This window comes from Mytilus galloprovincialis, chromosome 4, assembly GCF_965363235.1.
Source record: "Mytilus galloprovincialis chromosome 4, xbMytGall1.hap1.1, whole genome shotgun sequence".
Taxonomy (NCBI): Eukaryota; Metazoa; Mollusca; class Bivalvia; order Mytilida; family Mytilidae; genus Mytilus; species Mytilus galloprovincialis.
The window spans coordinates 104,528,050-104,545,565 of NC_134841.1; the positions used below are offsets into that span (position 1 = coordinate 104,528,050).

Here is a 17,516-nt window from a genome sequence, read left to right on the forward strand (position 1 = left end):
GATCACATACGATCACACACCCCTTTTTCCATTTGTTTTATGTTGCTCGTATTTCTTAGTCTTTAGCTTTCTTTGTTGTGTTTTGTGTACTATTATTTGTATGTTTGTCTTTTTATTTTTTAGCCATGGCGTTGTCAGTTTATTTTCGATATATGAGTTTGACTGTCCCATCTAGTATCTTTCGCCCCTCTTTTTGAATCATATTCTCATATTTGGTTTATAACAGACTGAATTGTATACCTAAATTTTAAAAAGTCTGAGAAAAAATAATTTACAAGGCATTGTCCCGACAATATATGATCGTTTTGTTTGTTTTTTAGCCTAGATGTCCATCTAATTTACTATGAAGTTGATTTCCAAAGACTGATGACAGCCATACTAGCGCTATAAACACAAATTCAGGTATAAATACATGTAGATAGCGAACTCGTGCAATCAGATGTTTCTAGTTCTTTTTAATTTCATGTTATATGTTAATTATCGTTTATACCTGTATAAGAATTATTTGTTTTTGTAAATCGAATCAGTAAATCAAATGATTTACCTTTGTTTCACTTTCAATGTTGATATAATTTTCCTAATTAATAATTATATAACTGCACAGGCATAATACATCTGCCCTTTTTATGGGTAGGATTTAATACAGAAAGAAAAAAAAAACAATGATTGGTTTGACGAAAAGTGTTAATCAGAGCGTCCTATTTTTCACCAATTCCGAAAGTTACATGTATGTTACCTACCCGAATAAAACTATTTTCTTGATTGGTTATAACATAAATAACACGATGGGTGCCACATGTGGAGCAGGATCTGCTTACTCTTCCTGGGCATCTGAGATCACCCCTAGTTTTTGGTGGGGTTCGTGTTGCTTATTATAGTTTTTTTATGTTGTGTCATGTGTTCTATTGTTTGTCTGTTTGTCTCCTTTCATTTTTAGCCAGGCGTTGTCAGTTCATTTTCGATTTATGAATTTGACAGTTTCTCTGGTATCTTTCGTCCCTCTTTTATTATTGTATTGTTATCTGTTATCAGTCTTTTGTCACATTGTGTATATATCATGTATTGTCAATGCATGTTATAATTAATTAGGGTGTAAAAACATACTCTAACGGTGTTCAAATTATTGGGATTTTTTCAACATTTTTAACAAATAATAGGTGATTGGGTTGTGTAATGTGTTGTTAATATTTGTGAAGCGGGCACCCGGTTTGTCCAACTTACATCTCCTTCGACTTTCTAGCTTAGACATTAATGTTAAGCTGAGTGTTTGTACATATAAACGTAGGTTGCACATTATTTTATTCCATAAATTACTGAACTTAGTCTTTTTTTTATATATATATGTTTGTGTGACTGACTTCTCAACTGCTTATTTTATCAGGATATTGATAAGGGTTTTCTTAATCCTCAAATGTATCTCTGACACATGTGTCTTTTAATACAACATGTTCAAGTTGAATTTTGTCACCATTATATATAACACTAAACTGCTGAACCACTTTTTAGGAACGAGTTGGTAGTTATAGTTTGGTTTTCTTAAAAAAGAAACCAGAAACAAAACGAGTCTATATGATATGTTGAGCTTTAAAATTTCCCCAAGTCGTTTAATGAACGTTATAGCATTCACATAACACAAGGTAAACAAAATTCAACATTCTGACACTGCCATACCTTCTCTTTTCACTCTCAAAATTGATAAAATTTATACTTCACCCCCTCCCCCCTCCCCCCTCCCCCCCCAAAAAAAAAACAACACCTTTCCACCAACGTTCTGATAAGCATGCAAAATAAAATAACGATACATTTCAAAGGAAACGAAAGCATACACACGAACAATTAAAGTACTAGTGTACTAGTAACTAAATTCAAAATATGCTGAAAAAAATCAATAGAAAATCCGGAATATGTACAATAATTAAGCGAAATACGAGAAAGATAAACTAGCAGATTATTGAAAAATCAACCCCCTTAAAACAAAAGACTTAAACCTCCACAGATGTATTGTATTGACCTTTTCTCTCGTCCTTCTTTTGTAACTGCAAACCACTTTAATGGGACGGACTAATCTAAACGAATGAACTTATTAAGTTAAAGAGACCAATTATGAACATAATCAGCTATTAACGACAAATTTTTAAGATTAGCTATTATTTTGTTCTACAACTTTTTTTTATAAATTGAACAGAAACAATCACAGATCTGCAACCAACATCGAATTCTCTATATGACGAAAAATATTTAAATCTAAAATAAGACAATTATTGATGGTACCCCTCACATGCGACATGAAAACGAATATGTCGCAAAGGTAAAACATATTGTTTTGTTTTTTTCGAGATCTCAACCCTAGGTCCAATTATAGAAAACAACATCACCAAAAATAATTCCAATCCTGGTTCTAATAACAGAAGGAAATAAAAACACGAAATATAGTGGCTTATACCGTAAAAAAAAATTTAAAAGAATACTTCATATCTTATTCTGAAAATCCTCATATTGCTTATATCCATGATTTCTCCTAATACAATTCATATTAAACATTCACAGAAATCATTCCTGTTCAATATTCTGTTTTCTTCAAATGGTGATTTCTCAACAAAAAATCAAACAGACATGTCATTATTAATTCCATAAATTTGATATATCTAAAATTGTCAATTGAAAAGTATAAATTGTTAATTTGACTTCTACCCTCATATGTTAGTAATTAGAAAAAAATAACATGTATGTGAACATAACTCTTGCAATATGTCAGAAAAAAAGTTACAAAAGTCATATTACTTTGCGGAACATATGCCTATCTTACAGCACTATAGTTTACTACACATAACAATGGTTGGATACCAGTAAGTATAATGCAAGAGCGTTCTGTCAGTAGCTTTAAAACTCAAGTCAAATTAAAAATACCATGGTTCATTGCTCTTCGATTTTTTAATGTATGTTTTGGCTGTTTTGTCGGGTGTCTGGTCAATATTTTCTCCTTTTCCAATATTTTGAGCGTACATGTTTGTAAATTCATCGAAGGCCGTTGGAGTTGCCGGTGGTGGCGCTCCTCTAAACAAAGTATCCTGCTGGACAACATTATTTCCTTTCTGTACAGATGAGGAACCGTCAGCTATGAATTCACTTAATGCAGGAATCTTATTCAGAATATTTGAAGAGCTAAATTCGGGTAATACGTCTGTCGGCTGAACAGGCGGTAGCTGACTAAATTGGCTAAGTCTACGTTTAGTTTCAATTGCAGGCCTCAAGTATCGTTCATTGCTGAAATGCTGTTGTTGAAATAATTGTGCATTATCGGCGATTTTCTGTTGTTGAAACATTTGTGAATTATCGGTACTTTGTTGTTGCGAAAATCGTGATTCGGGTAGTGAAGGCTGTCGGTACATTGATCGCTCGAACTGACGATAGTTATTTTTGTTAAAAAGTTGAGCGAATCTTTGATCGAAATCCGGAATGTCTGTTACAGAATTTATTCGCTGTATTCCAATACTTGGATCAATGAATTCTCCCAATTTTGGTCTGCGTGGTCTTCTTCCTCTCGACTTCTTTGAAGTCACAACAACATCTTGAGCTTTCACTCTGTCAGCTGTTATTGAGTCAGCTTTTAATTTGTTTGCTCTCATATTTTCTGTATTTATGTGGTTTGCATGGAGTTCTTTTGCCTTCAATAGTCCATCGTTGCTATCTGCATTTGCTTCACTCAGCACTGGAGCTTCTTGTATTACAGCCGAAGGTCTAGGTCTGTCTTGTCGCCTTTTTGGCTTGTCAAAAATTTCGTTACGTGGTTCGTTAGGAGTTGGATTTGTTGGTCCATCATTTGAAGATTTAATAGAAGGCTGGTCACTTGGTTTTGGTCGTCGTCGTCGTCCTTGTCGCCTTCTCGGCTGGTCAGAAACCTCGTTAGGTGCTTTGTCAGGCGATGTGTTAATTGCTCCATCAATGGCAGCAGAAGGTTTTTGTTTTCGTCGTCGTCGTCTCCTCCGTCGTCCAGTACCATCTGCCTCCCCCATGGATTGGACAGCGTTACGTTTACGCAGGACGTGATGTCTTTCGCCATCCGGATAAAAATCCTTCAAGTTGTTGAATTTTTCAATAATAGTAATTTCCTCTGGGCTGAGACTATGCTTGATATTCCGAAGTAGTTTTTCTTCATAATACTTTGGTAAGGTGTCTAACTTCTGGGCATTAGCTTCTGAAATGACATCAATGTAAAATAAACCTTCAGGAAAAAAACAACTGTAATCATATTTTATATATCACATACATCTCATGTTCAAAATGATACGGAATTAAAATATACATGTACACAGAAATTCATCTAACTACAAATGTACTATTTTGTCAGCCAAGTCAGTTTCAACGAAGTTAAAATCTTCCATACATGAAGTATGTATAAAATAAAATAAACCAGGAGCATATCATTGCGACGATAACTATAAAAAAAAAATAATGAAACAAAACACATTTCTTGAAATTATCGCTCTATAAATTATATACCCAATACTGAATATTCATTGTACAGGAAAATAAGGTCTGCTAACAAATTCATTGGCAAGCATGGTTATTAAACATCAACTTTACATCAAATTCATTGGCAAGCATGATTATTTAACAATATCAACTTTACATCAAATATAGATTTAATAGATGCTGGTCGCTTTTATGTGTTCATATTGACGCATTGATTGATTCTTGACTATGGAAATTAAATTGCATTAATTTGAAACAACAATTCACTTCAATACTGTGTATCTCTCTAGCTGGTCTTTTGTTCATTCTCCGTAATAAAACTATCAAAAGGTTATTTATAATAATCAAGATTTTCCAGACACATGCTAGTGCGGTAGTTTGGTCCTTGATTTTGGACACAATGATATCAAAATTGAACCCCAAGGGTGAGGAGGGCATAGAAATATCGTTTTGTTATTCTTATTTTCATATCATTCACAAGTCTCATCTACAACTATAGACGTACATGATATTAACAGTCACTCATAAATATAATATGATAAAGAATAGTCACGTATACCATCGAATAGTCACATATACCATCAGTTACTCATAAATATAATATGATAAAGAATAATCAAAGATACCATCAGTTACTCATAAATATAATATGATAAAGAATAATCAAAGATACCATCAGTTACTCATAAATATAATATGATAAAAAATAATCAAAGATACCATCAGTTACTCATAAATATAATATGATAAAGAATAATCAAAGATACCATCAGTTACTCATAAATATAATATGATAAAGAATAATCAAAGATACCATCAGCTACTCATAAATATAATATGATAAAAAATAATCAAAGATACCATCAGTTACTCATAAATATAATATGATAAAGAATAATCAAAGATACCATCAGTTACTCATAAACATGCATGACATATTTCACACTTGACGTTTAACAACCAACAATCATCAATAATACAATGATGATTACATCTTTAAACACTTTTACGTTTATATTTATATATAGATTCTACCACTGCATCGAGTGTGATACGATATGTATCTACTCGAGACAGTTAATTTTTAAATTTAAAACGCGATGCTCGTCCAGCGTTTTAAATATTTAAAATTTAACTGTCCTTATTCTATTATTTATAAAACAAAATATTATGTAGCTGCTGCCGGGATGTTACTATACAGAAACGAAAAGTTTACAATTGGGAAACTGGAATCATCTCTTTAACCAGAAAGTTTTATTTTCAACCAACCATCATTATAAATTTCTATATGTAAGTCAAATCAAATATAGAACTGTTTCTATTGTAACCTTTAGGTTAGATGACAGCAAATCCCTTGCAGTATCTCCTCTTTCTCCAACAAAAATAAAAAAATAAAATGGAAGGCCAATATTTTGGATACAACGTTTTGAGTTATACTAATATAGAACTGTGAACCATTTCACTATTGTGACACCATTAAGAAATCAAATGGAAGGACAATATTTTGGATACAACGTTTTGAGTTATGCTATAGAATTGTGAACCATTTCACTATTGTGACACCAATAGTGCAAGAATGTCCCTACATTAACAAGACCTATTCATAAACGAAATCCCTAAAAATCAATCCATGCATTTGTGATTTGCATTGAACTGAGCTGAACAAATCCTTGATTATAACCATTCAAGAAGTAAATGGACAGAGCTTAAAGAACTTTACAATATTTTAAATTTATAAGAGAACGATAATCCATTTTTTTTTCATGACTAGTTTGATCATGAAAGGGATAACCAGTCTTTTACACATACTTACATACGTTTTTATTTTAAATTTTGTTCATATCAAATGTGCATATTATAAATGACTTTACATGTATTATTTGTGATTCATCGGAGAATGCAAATCTGAATTGCATAATTTGTGTCCGGTCCATTTGTCTTACTTTTAGATAAGTAGACAAATAACGTCTATGTTCACTAATTACAAGTCTGACAGTTGTCATCACGGACAAGAACTATGGTGTATAAGTCAATGTATGTTTTTGTGTTAGTCATATGATGCTCATGACCATGTTTATCATAAATGGAAATATCAAGGAACTCTCTATAGAAAGGTTAATCATTTACAAACATGTAATGTTATATGCATGTCGGTAGCAATAGTGCATGGTAATACAAATTTAGAAAATAAACGGAAGAAACAAAATATAATGAGGCCTCTATCTAAAGAGATTGAGTGAAAACAATATAATCGTGTCCTTAGGTTGAATTCTTCTATATCTGTTATTATTGTTAAATTTTCATTTTTTTTCTATAAAGGCATTTGTTGTTTGTAAGCTAGGGTTTTACATTCTAACTATATTTGTTGTTTGTAAGCTAGGGTTTTACATTCTAACCATATTTGTTGTTTGTAAGCTAGGGTTTTACATTCTAACTATATTTGTTGTTTGTAAGCTAGGGTTTTACATTCTAACTGTCATTTGTTCTGAGTTGTCTCATTTCAAAAGGGGATTTTAAAAAAAATATATATTGTAGTTTCTGACAAAGTATACCTGATTTAAATGTTGTTTTTAAAATAAACCAATCTAAATGTCTAATCTATACCAAATCAAAATTACGAAAAACAAATATTACAGAGTAGAACCAGCGACAACCACTGAACTACGAGCTCCTGAATTGGGACACACTCATATAGAATTTGCGGGGTTGAACTAGTTTGAACCCCTCTTATCGTACAAGTAATAAAACAAGATAAGAAAACAACTATGAAAATCAGTTGGTGACAAAAAACAGAAAACATCAAACGTGACAGCTTTTCTATACATATCAAATTATTAACACAGACTGTACGGGGCAGCGTATCTATACATATCAAATTATAAACACAGACTGGACGAGGCAGCGTATCTTTACATATCCAATTTTAAACACAGACTGGACGGGGCAGCATATCTATACATATCCAATTTTAAACACAGACTGGACGGGGCAGCGTATCTATACATATCAAATTATAAACACACAATGGTCATGACAGCGTATCTATACATATTAAATTATAAACACACAATGGTCATGACAGAGTTACTACACATATCAAATTATAAACACAGACTGGACGGGGCAGCGTATCTATACATATCAAATTATAAACACACAATCGTCATGACAGAGTTACTACACATATCAAATTATAAACACAGACTCGACGTGACAGCGTATCTATACATATCGAATTTTAAACACAGACTGGACGTAGTATAGTGTATCTATACATATCAAATTATAAACAGAGACTAGACGTAACAGCTTATCTATACATATCAAACAAAAACAAAAATAACAGAGAGGACGGGGCAGCGTATTTATACATATCAAATAATAAAGAACGTTCTTCATCGATTTCGTGACGTCATTGCAGTAGACAGTTACGGAAAGGTGTATTTTTTATTGAAAATCAAGTGACTAGAATAGTATATTTTTTTTTATTAAAGACCAACATTTAAATTCAATTCAAACTTTGGAAAGAACATTTCAAGAATTGATTTGGGACATTTAAAAAGTGTTCATGTCACCTGTTTGATATCTTTATTTACAAATCCTTCATGTCTGTTGTATTGCCTTCATTTTGTTTACGTGCCATGTCGTGTATTTATAATTTTGTTTGTCTCTTACTGTAAAATATCTCATTAACTGTCTTACCTGCAATAAAGGAAATTATCTGAAAAGCAATGATTGAAATAAACAGCTCCTTCATAATTATTATCCGAACACTTCCCGTTCTGAAATCTGAGGAGACGTTCCTATCAAATGCTTGCTAAGAGTGTTCTAAACAAATGAACGTTTTATATCTTGTTAAATGTAATTCATTGTAATTAATCATTTTAACGAAATGTAATAAGCGATGCATTTGAAGTTTATATCATTTACTAATTTAAAAGTTGTAAAAATGACAGACTAAATTGATACTTGTTCGTGGTAAACGCTTGTCGTTTATAGGGAAATTCGTTTTTTCTCTTTATAATTAATGCTTTGAAGAAATCAAGTGACAATACTGCCATGTTTCTTGTATCCGACAATAAAACATTCTTTTGTAACAGGTGAAGTATTAATCGTAAGATTAAAAGAAAACATCTGATTAAATGTATTTATAGATAAATAAAAATTCAAACCGCGAGCAGCGAGCTATATTACAAATGTTAAGTGACTATATTGAATAAGAAAAAAATAAATGATTAATATAATGTGATTACATAACAGAAATTATAAACTGTGTTGAAATTACACCTTTCATCTCTGATAGAATAATTCTGTATTATTTTCAATGTGGCAATAGACTGAAACCAAAATTTCAAGTAAAGCCGTAGTCAAAAAAATCATCGAGTGATTAACTCTGTATCAATGCCCTAAAATATACAACGGATATTTACTCAAGGGAACTGAGTTCAAAATCTTGTAATTTGGAAAGCAATAATTGTTCTGTTGTTGAGAAGAACAGTTCAGTTTTATACAGTGTAAAGTAACATTATTTGAACTATTCAGTATATAATGCTAATCACAAAATCTGGCGTTATTGTGTAAACTTTCTTCACCAGTTTATTAATTAGATCGAATTTTGTCGATTTAATATTTTGTGTATTACTATATTTCAATTTTATGTCACTGAAAGCTTATCGTAGGTTTAATCAGAGTTATCGAACTTTTTCATCAACCCATGTGATGACAAATCGTCTTGGTACCTGTTTTGACGCGGACCAGAAATGACGCACCAATTTAGTTTTGGGTTTTATATTTCTAAACAAAAGATGTGACGTCATCGATAATTACTATTCATAACATGATGGTGAAGGTCATATGACTACAACATAGATGCCTCAAACTCTGTCCAGAAATGTTATTATTGCTTGAATTAGTAAAGATAATGCAATTTCTGCCATTTTATTAAGGTCAAAAACAGTCTACCCTTCCCAGAATGATTATCAGTCCTAAATCCACTTTGGCCGGCAAAAGTATGTATGCACATGCTGCCCCAGTTTGTGTTTTTCAAATCATATGACTGTCATGTGACATGGTTTTACATTTAAGCGGGAATCACTGTAGAACAAATGATCGTCGCTTATATAATTTTCTATTGTTTATCGATTTTTTTCATTCATTGTACGAAGTATACATTGATAAATGTTTTAATGTCAATGTTGTTTTATGAATGCAATTACTTCTTATTTTCAAGTATATGGAATATATATGTCACTTTGATAAATTTTGAACAATTTTATATAAAATTTGAAATAAAATATAGGTTACAATTAAATTAATGAAAAAAATTGTGTTGCTATCAACATGATCATAAAAGTGACTGTAAATGTCAATAGTTATCAAAGGTACCAGGATTATAATTTAGTACGCCAGACGCGCGTTTCGTCTACATAAGACTCATCAGTGACGCTCATATCAAAATATTTATAAAGCCAAACAAGTACAAAGTTGAAGAGCATTGAGAATCCAAAATTCCAAAAAGTTGTGCCAAATACGGCTAAGGTAATCTATGCCTGGGATAAGAAAATTCTTAGTTTTTCGAAAAATTTTTTCAAAATTTGTTATTAAAATTAAATTTGTTGAATAGTGTTAACTTTAAATTATCCGGATTGAAGCAATTTTTCGAACATCAGGTACACTGCAAGTGGTTTTTACTGGTTTGTTTATAGTGCGTCATTACTGGTACCCATCATAAGTTGACAGTCCGTTTGTAATGTTAGCAAACATGATTTTTATTGCTTTTACTGTTTCAAAAATCAACTGTTTAATGATTGAAATACATTAACAAGTGATCAATCTTTCATTCTATTCCGTGTTTCTTTTTCTTTTAAATGGTAGATTAAATGCAGAGACAAACACAACGTTAGGTGCGTCATTACTGGTTCCTCGGGGAAACTATCTCGGACAATTTATCTTGAAATTTCCATAAGCTTTGGCTGACCACAATGTAAGAACCTTTTTACTTACTATAATATGAGTTTGTAATACTGTTCAAGTAAATTTTGATACAAGTTTAATGATTATTTTCTCGCATTTTGCAATGTTTATGTTGTTGTATGGTATGTCGGTTTGACAATCAAAATACATTGTTTTGTAAACAATACTTACCTGGTATGATACTTACGTGGATAATACTTACCTTTTCCCCTTTTTGTAATTCCCTTGACCTGATATTCCCATTTTTTCGGGTTTTCAGTTGTTAATTCAATACCCCCTTTTTTCGTGTGAAAAAATGTATGGAACACACTTCGTGTCATATTTGTAATTTATTATTTTTTGGTAATTTCATATAACAACTCGATATGGCTGTTATGATCATGTTTTTGTATTATATTTTTGTATTTACATTTTTTATAAGTAGTTTTTACTTTCTTTGTAGCTCTTCACCACTCTATCTTGTTCAGTCTACATTGATGAATAAAATGGTTTAAACTGTCTGCATTAGTTACATTACTTAGTGGCAGAACAGTGAAGAGATTCAATACAGCAATGAGTAACATGGATCCATTAGAACAGAAGAATGATCAGACGTCCAAGGATGGTCTCGAGTTAGATAAGGAAACCAGATTAAGGACACTTACCGAAAAAGCTCAAATTGAATATGACCAAACGGTTACAAACTACTTTTCAAAACTTTCAACATTGAAAAGAAACGTGGATTATGAAATCGGAACTTATAAATCCGAAGATCAAACAAAAGAATCAATATCCGTGTGCCAAAAAAGGATAGAAAATTCACTTGACAAATACCTCAATATGGCAGAAGAAATCTCGCAATATCTCAAAAGGAAAAACACAGCAGATAGCCTTCGAGAACTAGAAAATCACGAATCGGTGTATACTAATGTAGAACTATCCGCAGACGAAGTATTTCGAGATATGCAAAGGATACAACAAAGGACTAAAACAAAATCTGTTAAATCAGTTAGGTCAAATGGACGATCGTCAGTAGCATCATCAACCACGAAAATGAAAGCTAGAGCTGAAGCAGCAAAAGCATCATTAGAATTCGCAGCTAAGGAAGCCGAACTTAAGAAGGCAGATGCAGAGATACAGCGAAAACAGATGGACATTCAAGCAGATCTAGAATTTCTTAGTAAGCAAAAAGAAGCAGCTGTAGCATATGCAGAGTACAAAGCAGCTATGGAAGACGATGATTCACAGCATGATGCCAAGTCATTACAAGGAATACCTAAACAAGACGAGTTAGATCGAACTAGACAGTACGTCGAAAGTCATAGAAATGTTACATTTAACAGTCAGAACTTCCGTGATAATCCGGTTCACAGCAATACTCACTTGGGCGATCATACTAGTGCTCCATTTATCCCAAGTACCCACCAGGATCAAATGCCTGTATCGGAACCTGTTGAAACTCACGATACGAACAACCCTAGTTTGAGCGAATTTTCGCGTTTCCTATTAAAAAAAGATCTTTTGATGTCGAGATTTAACCGTTTCAATGACCGTCCAGAATCGTATGCACTTTGGAAATCCGGTTTTAAAGCTATTACAAAGGAACTTGAAGTGACTGCTGTTGAGGAAAGTGAACTTTTAATTAAGTGGCTTGGACCCGATTCATCAAAGTTTGGGCAAAGCATCCGGACATCAAACTTAAGTGATCCGTCGATAGGATTACGAAAGATATGGCAAAGGCTAGAAGAACGTTTTGGTAGCCCGGAAATGATAGAAACGTCACTGAAGACAAAGATCAATGAATTTCCTAAAGTAACCTTTAGAGATGTAAAACGATTATATGATTTACAAGACGTTCTTTCGGAAATATTGTCTATTAAAGAGAATCCTGTTTATGAGAAGCTTTTAAGTTACTTCGACTCTTCAGTAGGAATCAATCCGATAATGAGTAAATTGCCACAATCGCTACAATATAAGTGGAGGGATAAAGCAACAAACTACAAGAAGTCAAAGAATGTTCCTTATCCGCCATTTTCGTTTTTTGTTGAATTCATATCAGATCAGGCTAGTAAGTACAATGACCCAGGATTCAAATTCGAGAGTGATCAGAACAACAATTCACCACAAGCACGGGATAAAGAATCCGGACGTTCATCTCAGAGACCACGCTTGAGCGCGAGAAACATAAATGTTAGTAAGACAGAAATTGCTACTTCCACAGAGGGTATCAAACCAATTAAGCTTAAATGTGCTATTCATAAGACTAATCATTCGTTAAATGATTGCAGGTCGTTTTTATCCAAGTCTATAGAGGACCGTCGTAAGATAATTAAGGAAAACGGTATATGTTTCAAGTGCATCAACTCGAAAGATCACCTCAGTCGCAATTGTCCTGAAAATGTTCAATGTAAGGAGTGTGACAGCTCTACTCATAGTTCAGGAATGCATATTTACGGACAACAGAAAATGCAACCTTTGGAACCCCATGGCGGGGAGCAATCTGAAGACGCAAGTAAAGTTGTTAAGGCGTGTTGCATGGACATATGTAATGGTAAATTTTCTGGAAAGTCATGTGCGAAAATACTTCCGGTATTTGTTTCACATGAAGATAATCCATCCAAACGCATCAAGACTTACATTATATTAGACGAACAAAGCAATAGGTCTTTGGGTAGGAAAGAACTGTTTGATTCATTTGACATTGTATGTAAACCAGAGGAGTATACATTGATGAGTTGCTCGGGTCGGACAAGAATGAATGGTCGACGTGTGTCAGGATTGTTACTCGAATCTTTAGATGGGTCAACAAAAATGCAATTGCCAACAGTCATAGAATGTAAGGAGATATCAAATAATCGCGATGAGATTCCGACTCCAGACGTAGCTAATTATCACGATCATCTTCGTAGCATTTCACATGAACTTGAACCTTTAGATGAAAATGCAGATATTCTTTTATTGATAGGACGAGACCTTCTAGAAGCTCATCACATAATTGAACAACGAATCGGACCAGCTCATTCTCCATATGCACAAAGATTAGCTCTGGGTTGGGTTATAATCGGAGATGTTTGTATTGGAAATAGACATGTCACAGACTCTGTCAAGTCTTACAAGACATACGTTCAAGCAGGTGGACGCCCGTCACTCTTAAAACCGTGTCCAAATGTAATCAGTGTACGGGAATTGCTGAAAACTCAAAACAAACTTGATAATATTGACTTTGATGAAACAAATTTGGGAGACGGTGTATTTGATCGCACTGAGTTCGATGACACACCTGGAAAGTCTATAGAAGACAAAATATTTCTTGATATAATGGAGAAGGATTTCCACAAGAATGAACATGGAAATTGGTGCGCACCTTTACCCTTTAAACCTAATAGGGAACGATTACCAAACAATTTTCCTATGGCTTTACGTCGTGCTAAAACACTTGATAGAAGTCTTCAGTCTAATAAAGAAAAACGTGAACACTTTTTAGAATTTATGCACAATCTTATACAAAACAATCATGCAGAAATAGCACCAAAACTTGATGAAGGAGCAGAATCTTGGTACCTACCTGTCTTTGGTATCTATCATCCAAAGAAACCTGGAAAGATCCGTTGTGTTTTTGATTCCTCTGCCAAATTTGGAGATGTGTCACTCAACAAGGTATTGCTACAAGGACCAGATCTAAATAATTCTCTTCTGAGTGTCCTCATGCGCTTCAGAAAGAATCGTATTGCTGCCTCAGCTGACGTTCAGCAGATGTTCTATTCGTTTTCTGTTGATGAGAAGCATAGAGACTTTCTTCGTTTCCTATGGCACGAAGACAATGACCTTGATAAACAACTAGTAGCCTTTAGAATGACCGTACACGTATTCGGGAATAGCCCCTCGCCAGCGGTTGCAACATATGGACTACGAAAGTGCTCAAATTTGGCTGAACCAGATGTTAGAGATTTTATTCAGAGACACTTTTATGTTGACGATGGCCTCATATCATTAGATAGCAGTCAGGACATGATAGATCTGCTAACACGAACTCAGAAAACCTTATTGGAGGAAGGAAATATACGCCTTCACAAGTTCGCATCAAATAGTGATGAAGTAATGTCCGCTCTTCCACATGAAGATCTTGCTCAAGACTTGAAGAGTATAGACTTTGATTCTGATAGTGTTCCGCTACAGAGGAGTTTAGGGTTGTATTGGGACCTAGCTACAGACTGTTTTACCTATCGAATTTCTGAAGAAAGCAAACCTTTTACACGCCGTGGTGTATTATCTACACTTAACAGTTTATTTGACCCGCTAGGCTTTGTCGCTCCAGTCATAATTAAAGGTAAAATTATACTGCGTGAGCTTATGGCGCAATCTGTTGATTGGGACGAACCCCTGCCGGAACATAGCAGATCGGAATGGGAAACTTGGAGAAATTCGCTTAGTGCACTTCAGAACATTACAATTCCACGCATGTATGTAAGTTCTTCATTAAGTAAAAAACCTACCTTTGAACTTCATGTCTTTGCTGACGCATCTGAAAAGGCTATTGCAGCGGTATCATACTTACGAACAATAAAACCTGATGGCAACTTTGAAACTGGATTCATTTTAGGAAAGGCAAAAGTCGCACCTCACCATGGACACACTATACCGAGGTTAGAGCTGTGTGCAGCTGTTTTGGCGGTTGACGTAGCAAAGACAGTTGTTGAGAACTTTGATGAGACTTTCGATGTTGTTAAGTTTTACACCGACAGCAAGGTGGTCCTGGGATATATTTTTAACCAGACACGTCGCTTTTATGTTTATGTGGAACATAGAATCGAACGCATACGTAAGTCAACGGTCCCAGAACAATGGAATTACGTTCCAACATCAGTTAATCCTGCAGATCAAGCTACAAGGTCAGTTTCGTCAGAAGATATTGGTTCTAGTTGTTGGTTGCAAGGACCAACTAAGTTTCTAAGTGGAGAACTACAAGCCTCTGCATCTACTGAAACTCTAACGACACTAGTCAATCCAGATTTAGATAAAGAAGTACGACCTATTGTGACAGTTACAAAGACTACAATTGAAGACAGTCATTCTATTGGATCTGAACGATTTCAGAACTTTTCATCATGGAAGTCACTGGTAAATGGGATAGCCGTTCTACAAAGATTCATTCAGTCGAGATTCAAAAAGTTTACTTTACAGGATATCGATGTAGTTAAGTCGCTCAATGAGTCAGAAATATTTATAATTAAGACAATACAAAGTGAAGTTTATAGTTCAGAAATAGACTGCATAGTAAATGGACAAAATCTTAGGAAAAACAGTAGTATTATATCTTTAGATCCATTTCTGGATAGTGAAGGCATTTTGCGTGTTGGTGGAAGACTCAATAAATCAAATCTGCCATACCAAGAAAGAAATCCACTCATTCTTCCAGGAAAATGTCATGTGTCAAAATTACTAGTGCAACATTTTCATGCCCAAGTCAAGCACCAAGGAAGACATTTTACAGAAGGTGCTATTCGTGCAGAGGGTTACTGGATTACAGGCTCGAAACGTCTCGTATCATCTGTTATACACCATTGCGTCCCATGTCGTAAACTCAGAGGTTGTTTGGAGGTTCAAAAGATGGCTGACCTCCCTACAGACAGAATTGAACCCACTCCTCCATTTACTAATGTGGGGGTCGATGCATTTGGTCCTTGGTCTGTTATTTATCGCAGGACTCGTGGTGGCTGTTCAAATTCTAAGAGGTGGGCTATACTTTTTACATGTCTTACGACACGTGCAATACATATAGAAATAGTCGAAGAGATGTCTTCAAGTGCTTTCATCAATGCCTTACGCAGATTCATTGCAATCAGAGGAAAAGTGAGTGTGTTTAGATCGGATCGCGGTACTAACTTCATAGGTGCAGTGGATCCTTTACACATCGAGGCAATTAACGTTGAAGATGACAAAGTTAAAACATTCATGCATGAAACGAGAACGATTTGGATTTTCAACCCTCCCCACTCCTCTCACATGGGAGGAGCGTGGGAACGATTAATAGGCGTAACAAGAAGGATTTTGGACTCTATTCTTACAGATTCAAACACAAAATTTCTAACTCATGATGTTTTAGTTACCTTCATGGCTGAAGTAGCGAGTATAGTGAATCATAGACCAATAGTTCCGGTTTCTTCTGACACTGATAATCCGTTTATACTTTCACCGGCAGTGCTTCTTACTCAAAAGACAAAATCTACAATCGAAACCGATTACATTGGAGAATTTGACACAAAGGATCTTCTCCGTGCCGAATGGAAGCGTGTAATGGTTCTTTCTGACATGTTTTGGTCAAGGTGGCGCAAAGAGTATCTGAACAATCTTCAGTCAAGGAGAAAATGGCATAAGGATGTTCCAAACATAAAGGAAGGAGATGTCGTTTTATTAAGAGACAAAACTCTAATTCGTAATGAATGGCCTCTTGGACTTGTAATTCGTGCATTCGCGAGTGATGATGGAAAAGTGAGAAAAACAGAAATTCGTGTGATAAGAGATGGCAAACCAACAGTTTATGTGCGACCAATTACAGAACTTGTTCTTCTTGTCTCTGATCGAGAACAATGTGTTTGAACTTTAAATATAAATAGTATTTGTTCAAAGATTTATTCAGTTATAGTGATATCCAGAAGACTGATATCAGACGGGGAGTGTAAAGTAACATTATTTGAACTATTCAGTATATAATGCTAATCACAAAATCTGGCGTTATTGTGTAAACTTTCTTCACCAGTTTATTAATTAGATCGAATTTTGTCGATTTAATATTTTGTGTATTACTATATTTCAATTTTATGTCACTGAAAGCTTATCGTAGGTTTAATCAGAGTTATCGAACTTTTTCATCAACCCATGTGATGACAAACTATCTCGGACAATTTATCTTGAAATTTCCATAAGCTTTGGCTGACCACAATGTAAGAACCTTTTTACTTACTATAATATGAGTTTGTAATACTGTTCAAGTAAATTTTGATACAAGTTTAATGATTATTTTCTCGCATTTTGCAATGTTTATGTTGTTGTATGGTATGTCGGTTTGACAATCAAAATACATTGTTTTGTAA

The 17,516-nt window shown here is 34.1% G+C and overlaps 1 protein-coding gene and 1 long non-coding RNA gene across 2 annotated transcripts; one reads left to right on the forward strand and one right to left on the reverse strand.

Moving 5' to 3' along the window:
- Positions 1-2,463: 2,463 nt before the first annotated feature.
- LOC143073721 (uncharacterized) lies at positions 2,464-8,341 on the reverse strand. Its single transcript, XM_076249489.1, has 2 exons — positions 8,176-8,341; positions 2,464-4,195 (listed from the first exon to the last, which is right to left on the reverse strand). The coding sequence occupies exons 1-2, from the start codon at positions 8,228-8,230 to the stop codon at positions 2,898-2,900; spliced, it is 1,353 nt and encodes a 450-aa protein (XP_076105604.1). The 5' UTR covers positions 8,231-8,341; the 3' UTR covers positions 2,464-2,897.
- Positions 8,342-10,401: 2,060 nt separating this feature from the next.
- On the forward strand, positions 10,402-10,946 carry LOC143073724 (uncharacterized). The gene is made up of 2 exons (XR_012977576.1): positions 10,402-10,456; positions 10,889-10,946. It is a non-coding gene; the product is annotated as an uncharacterized LOC143073724 (long non-coding RNA).
- The last annotated feature ends 6,570 nt before the right edge of the window (positions 10,947-17,516 follow it).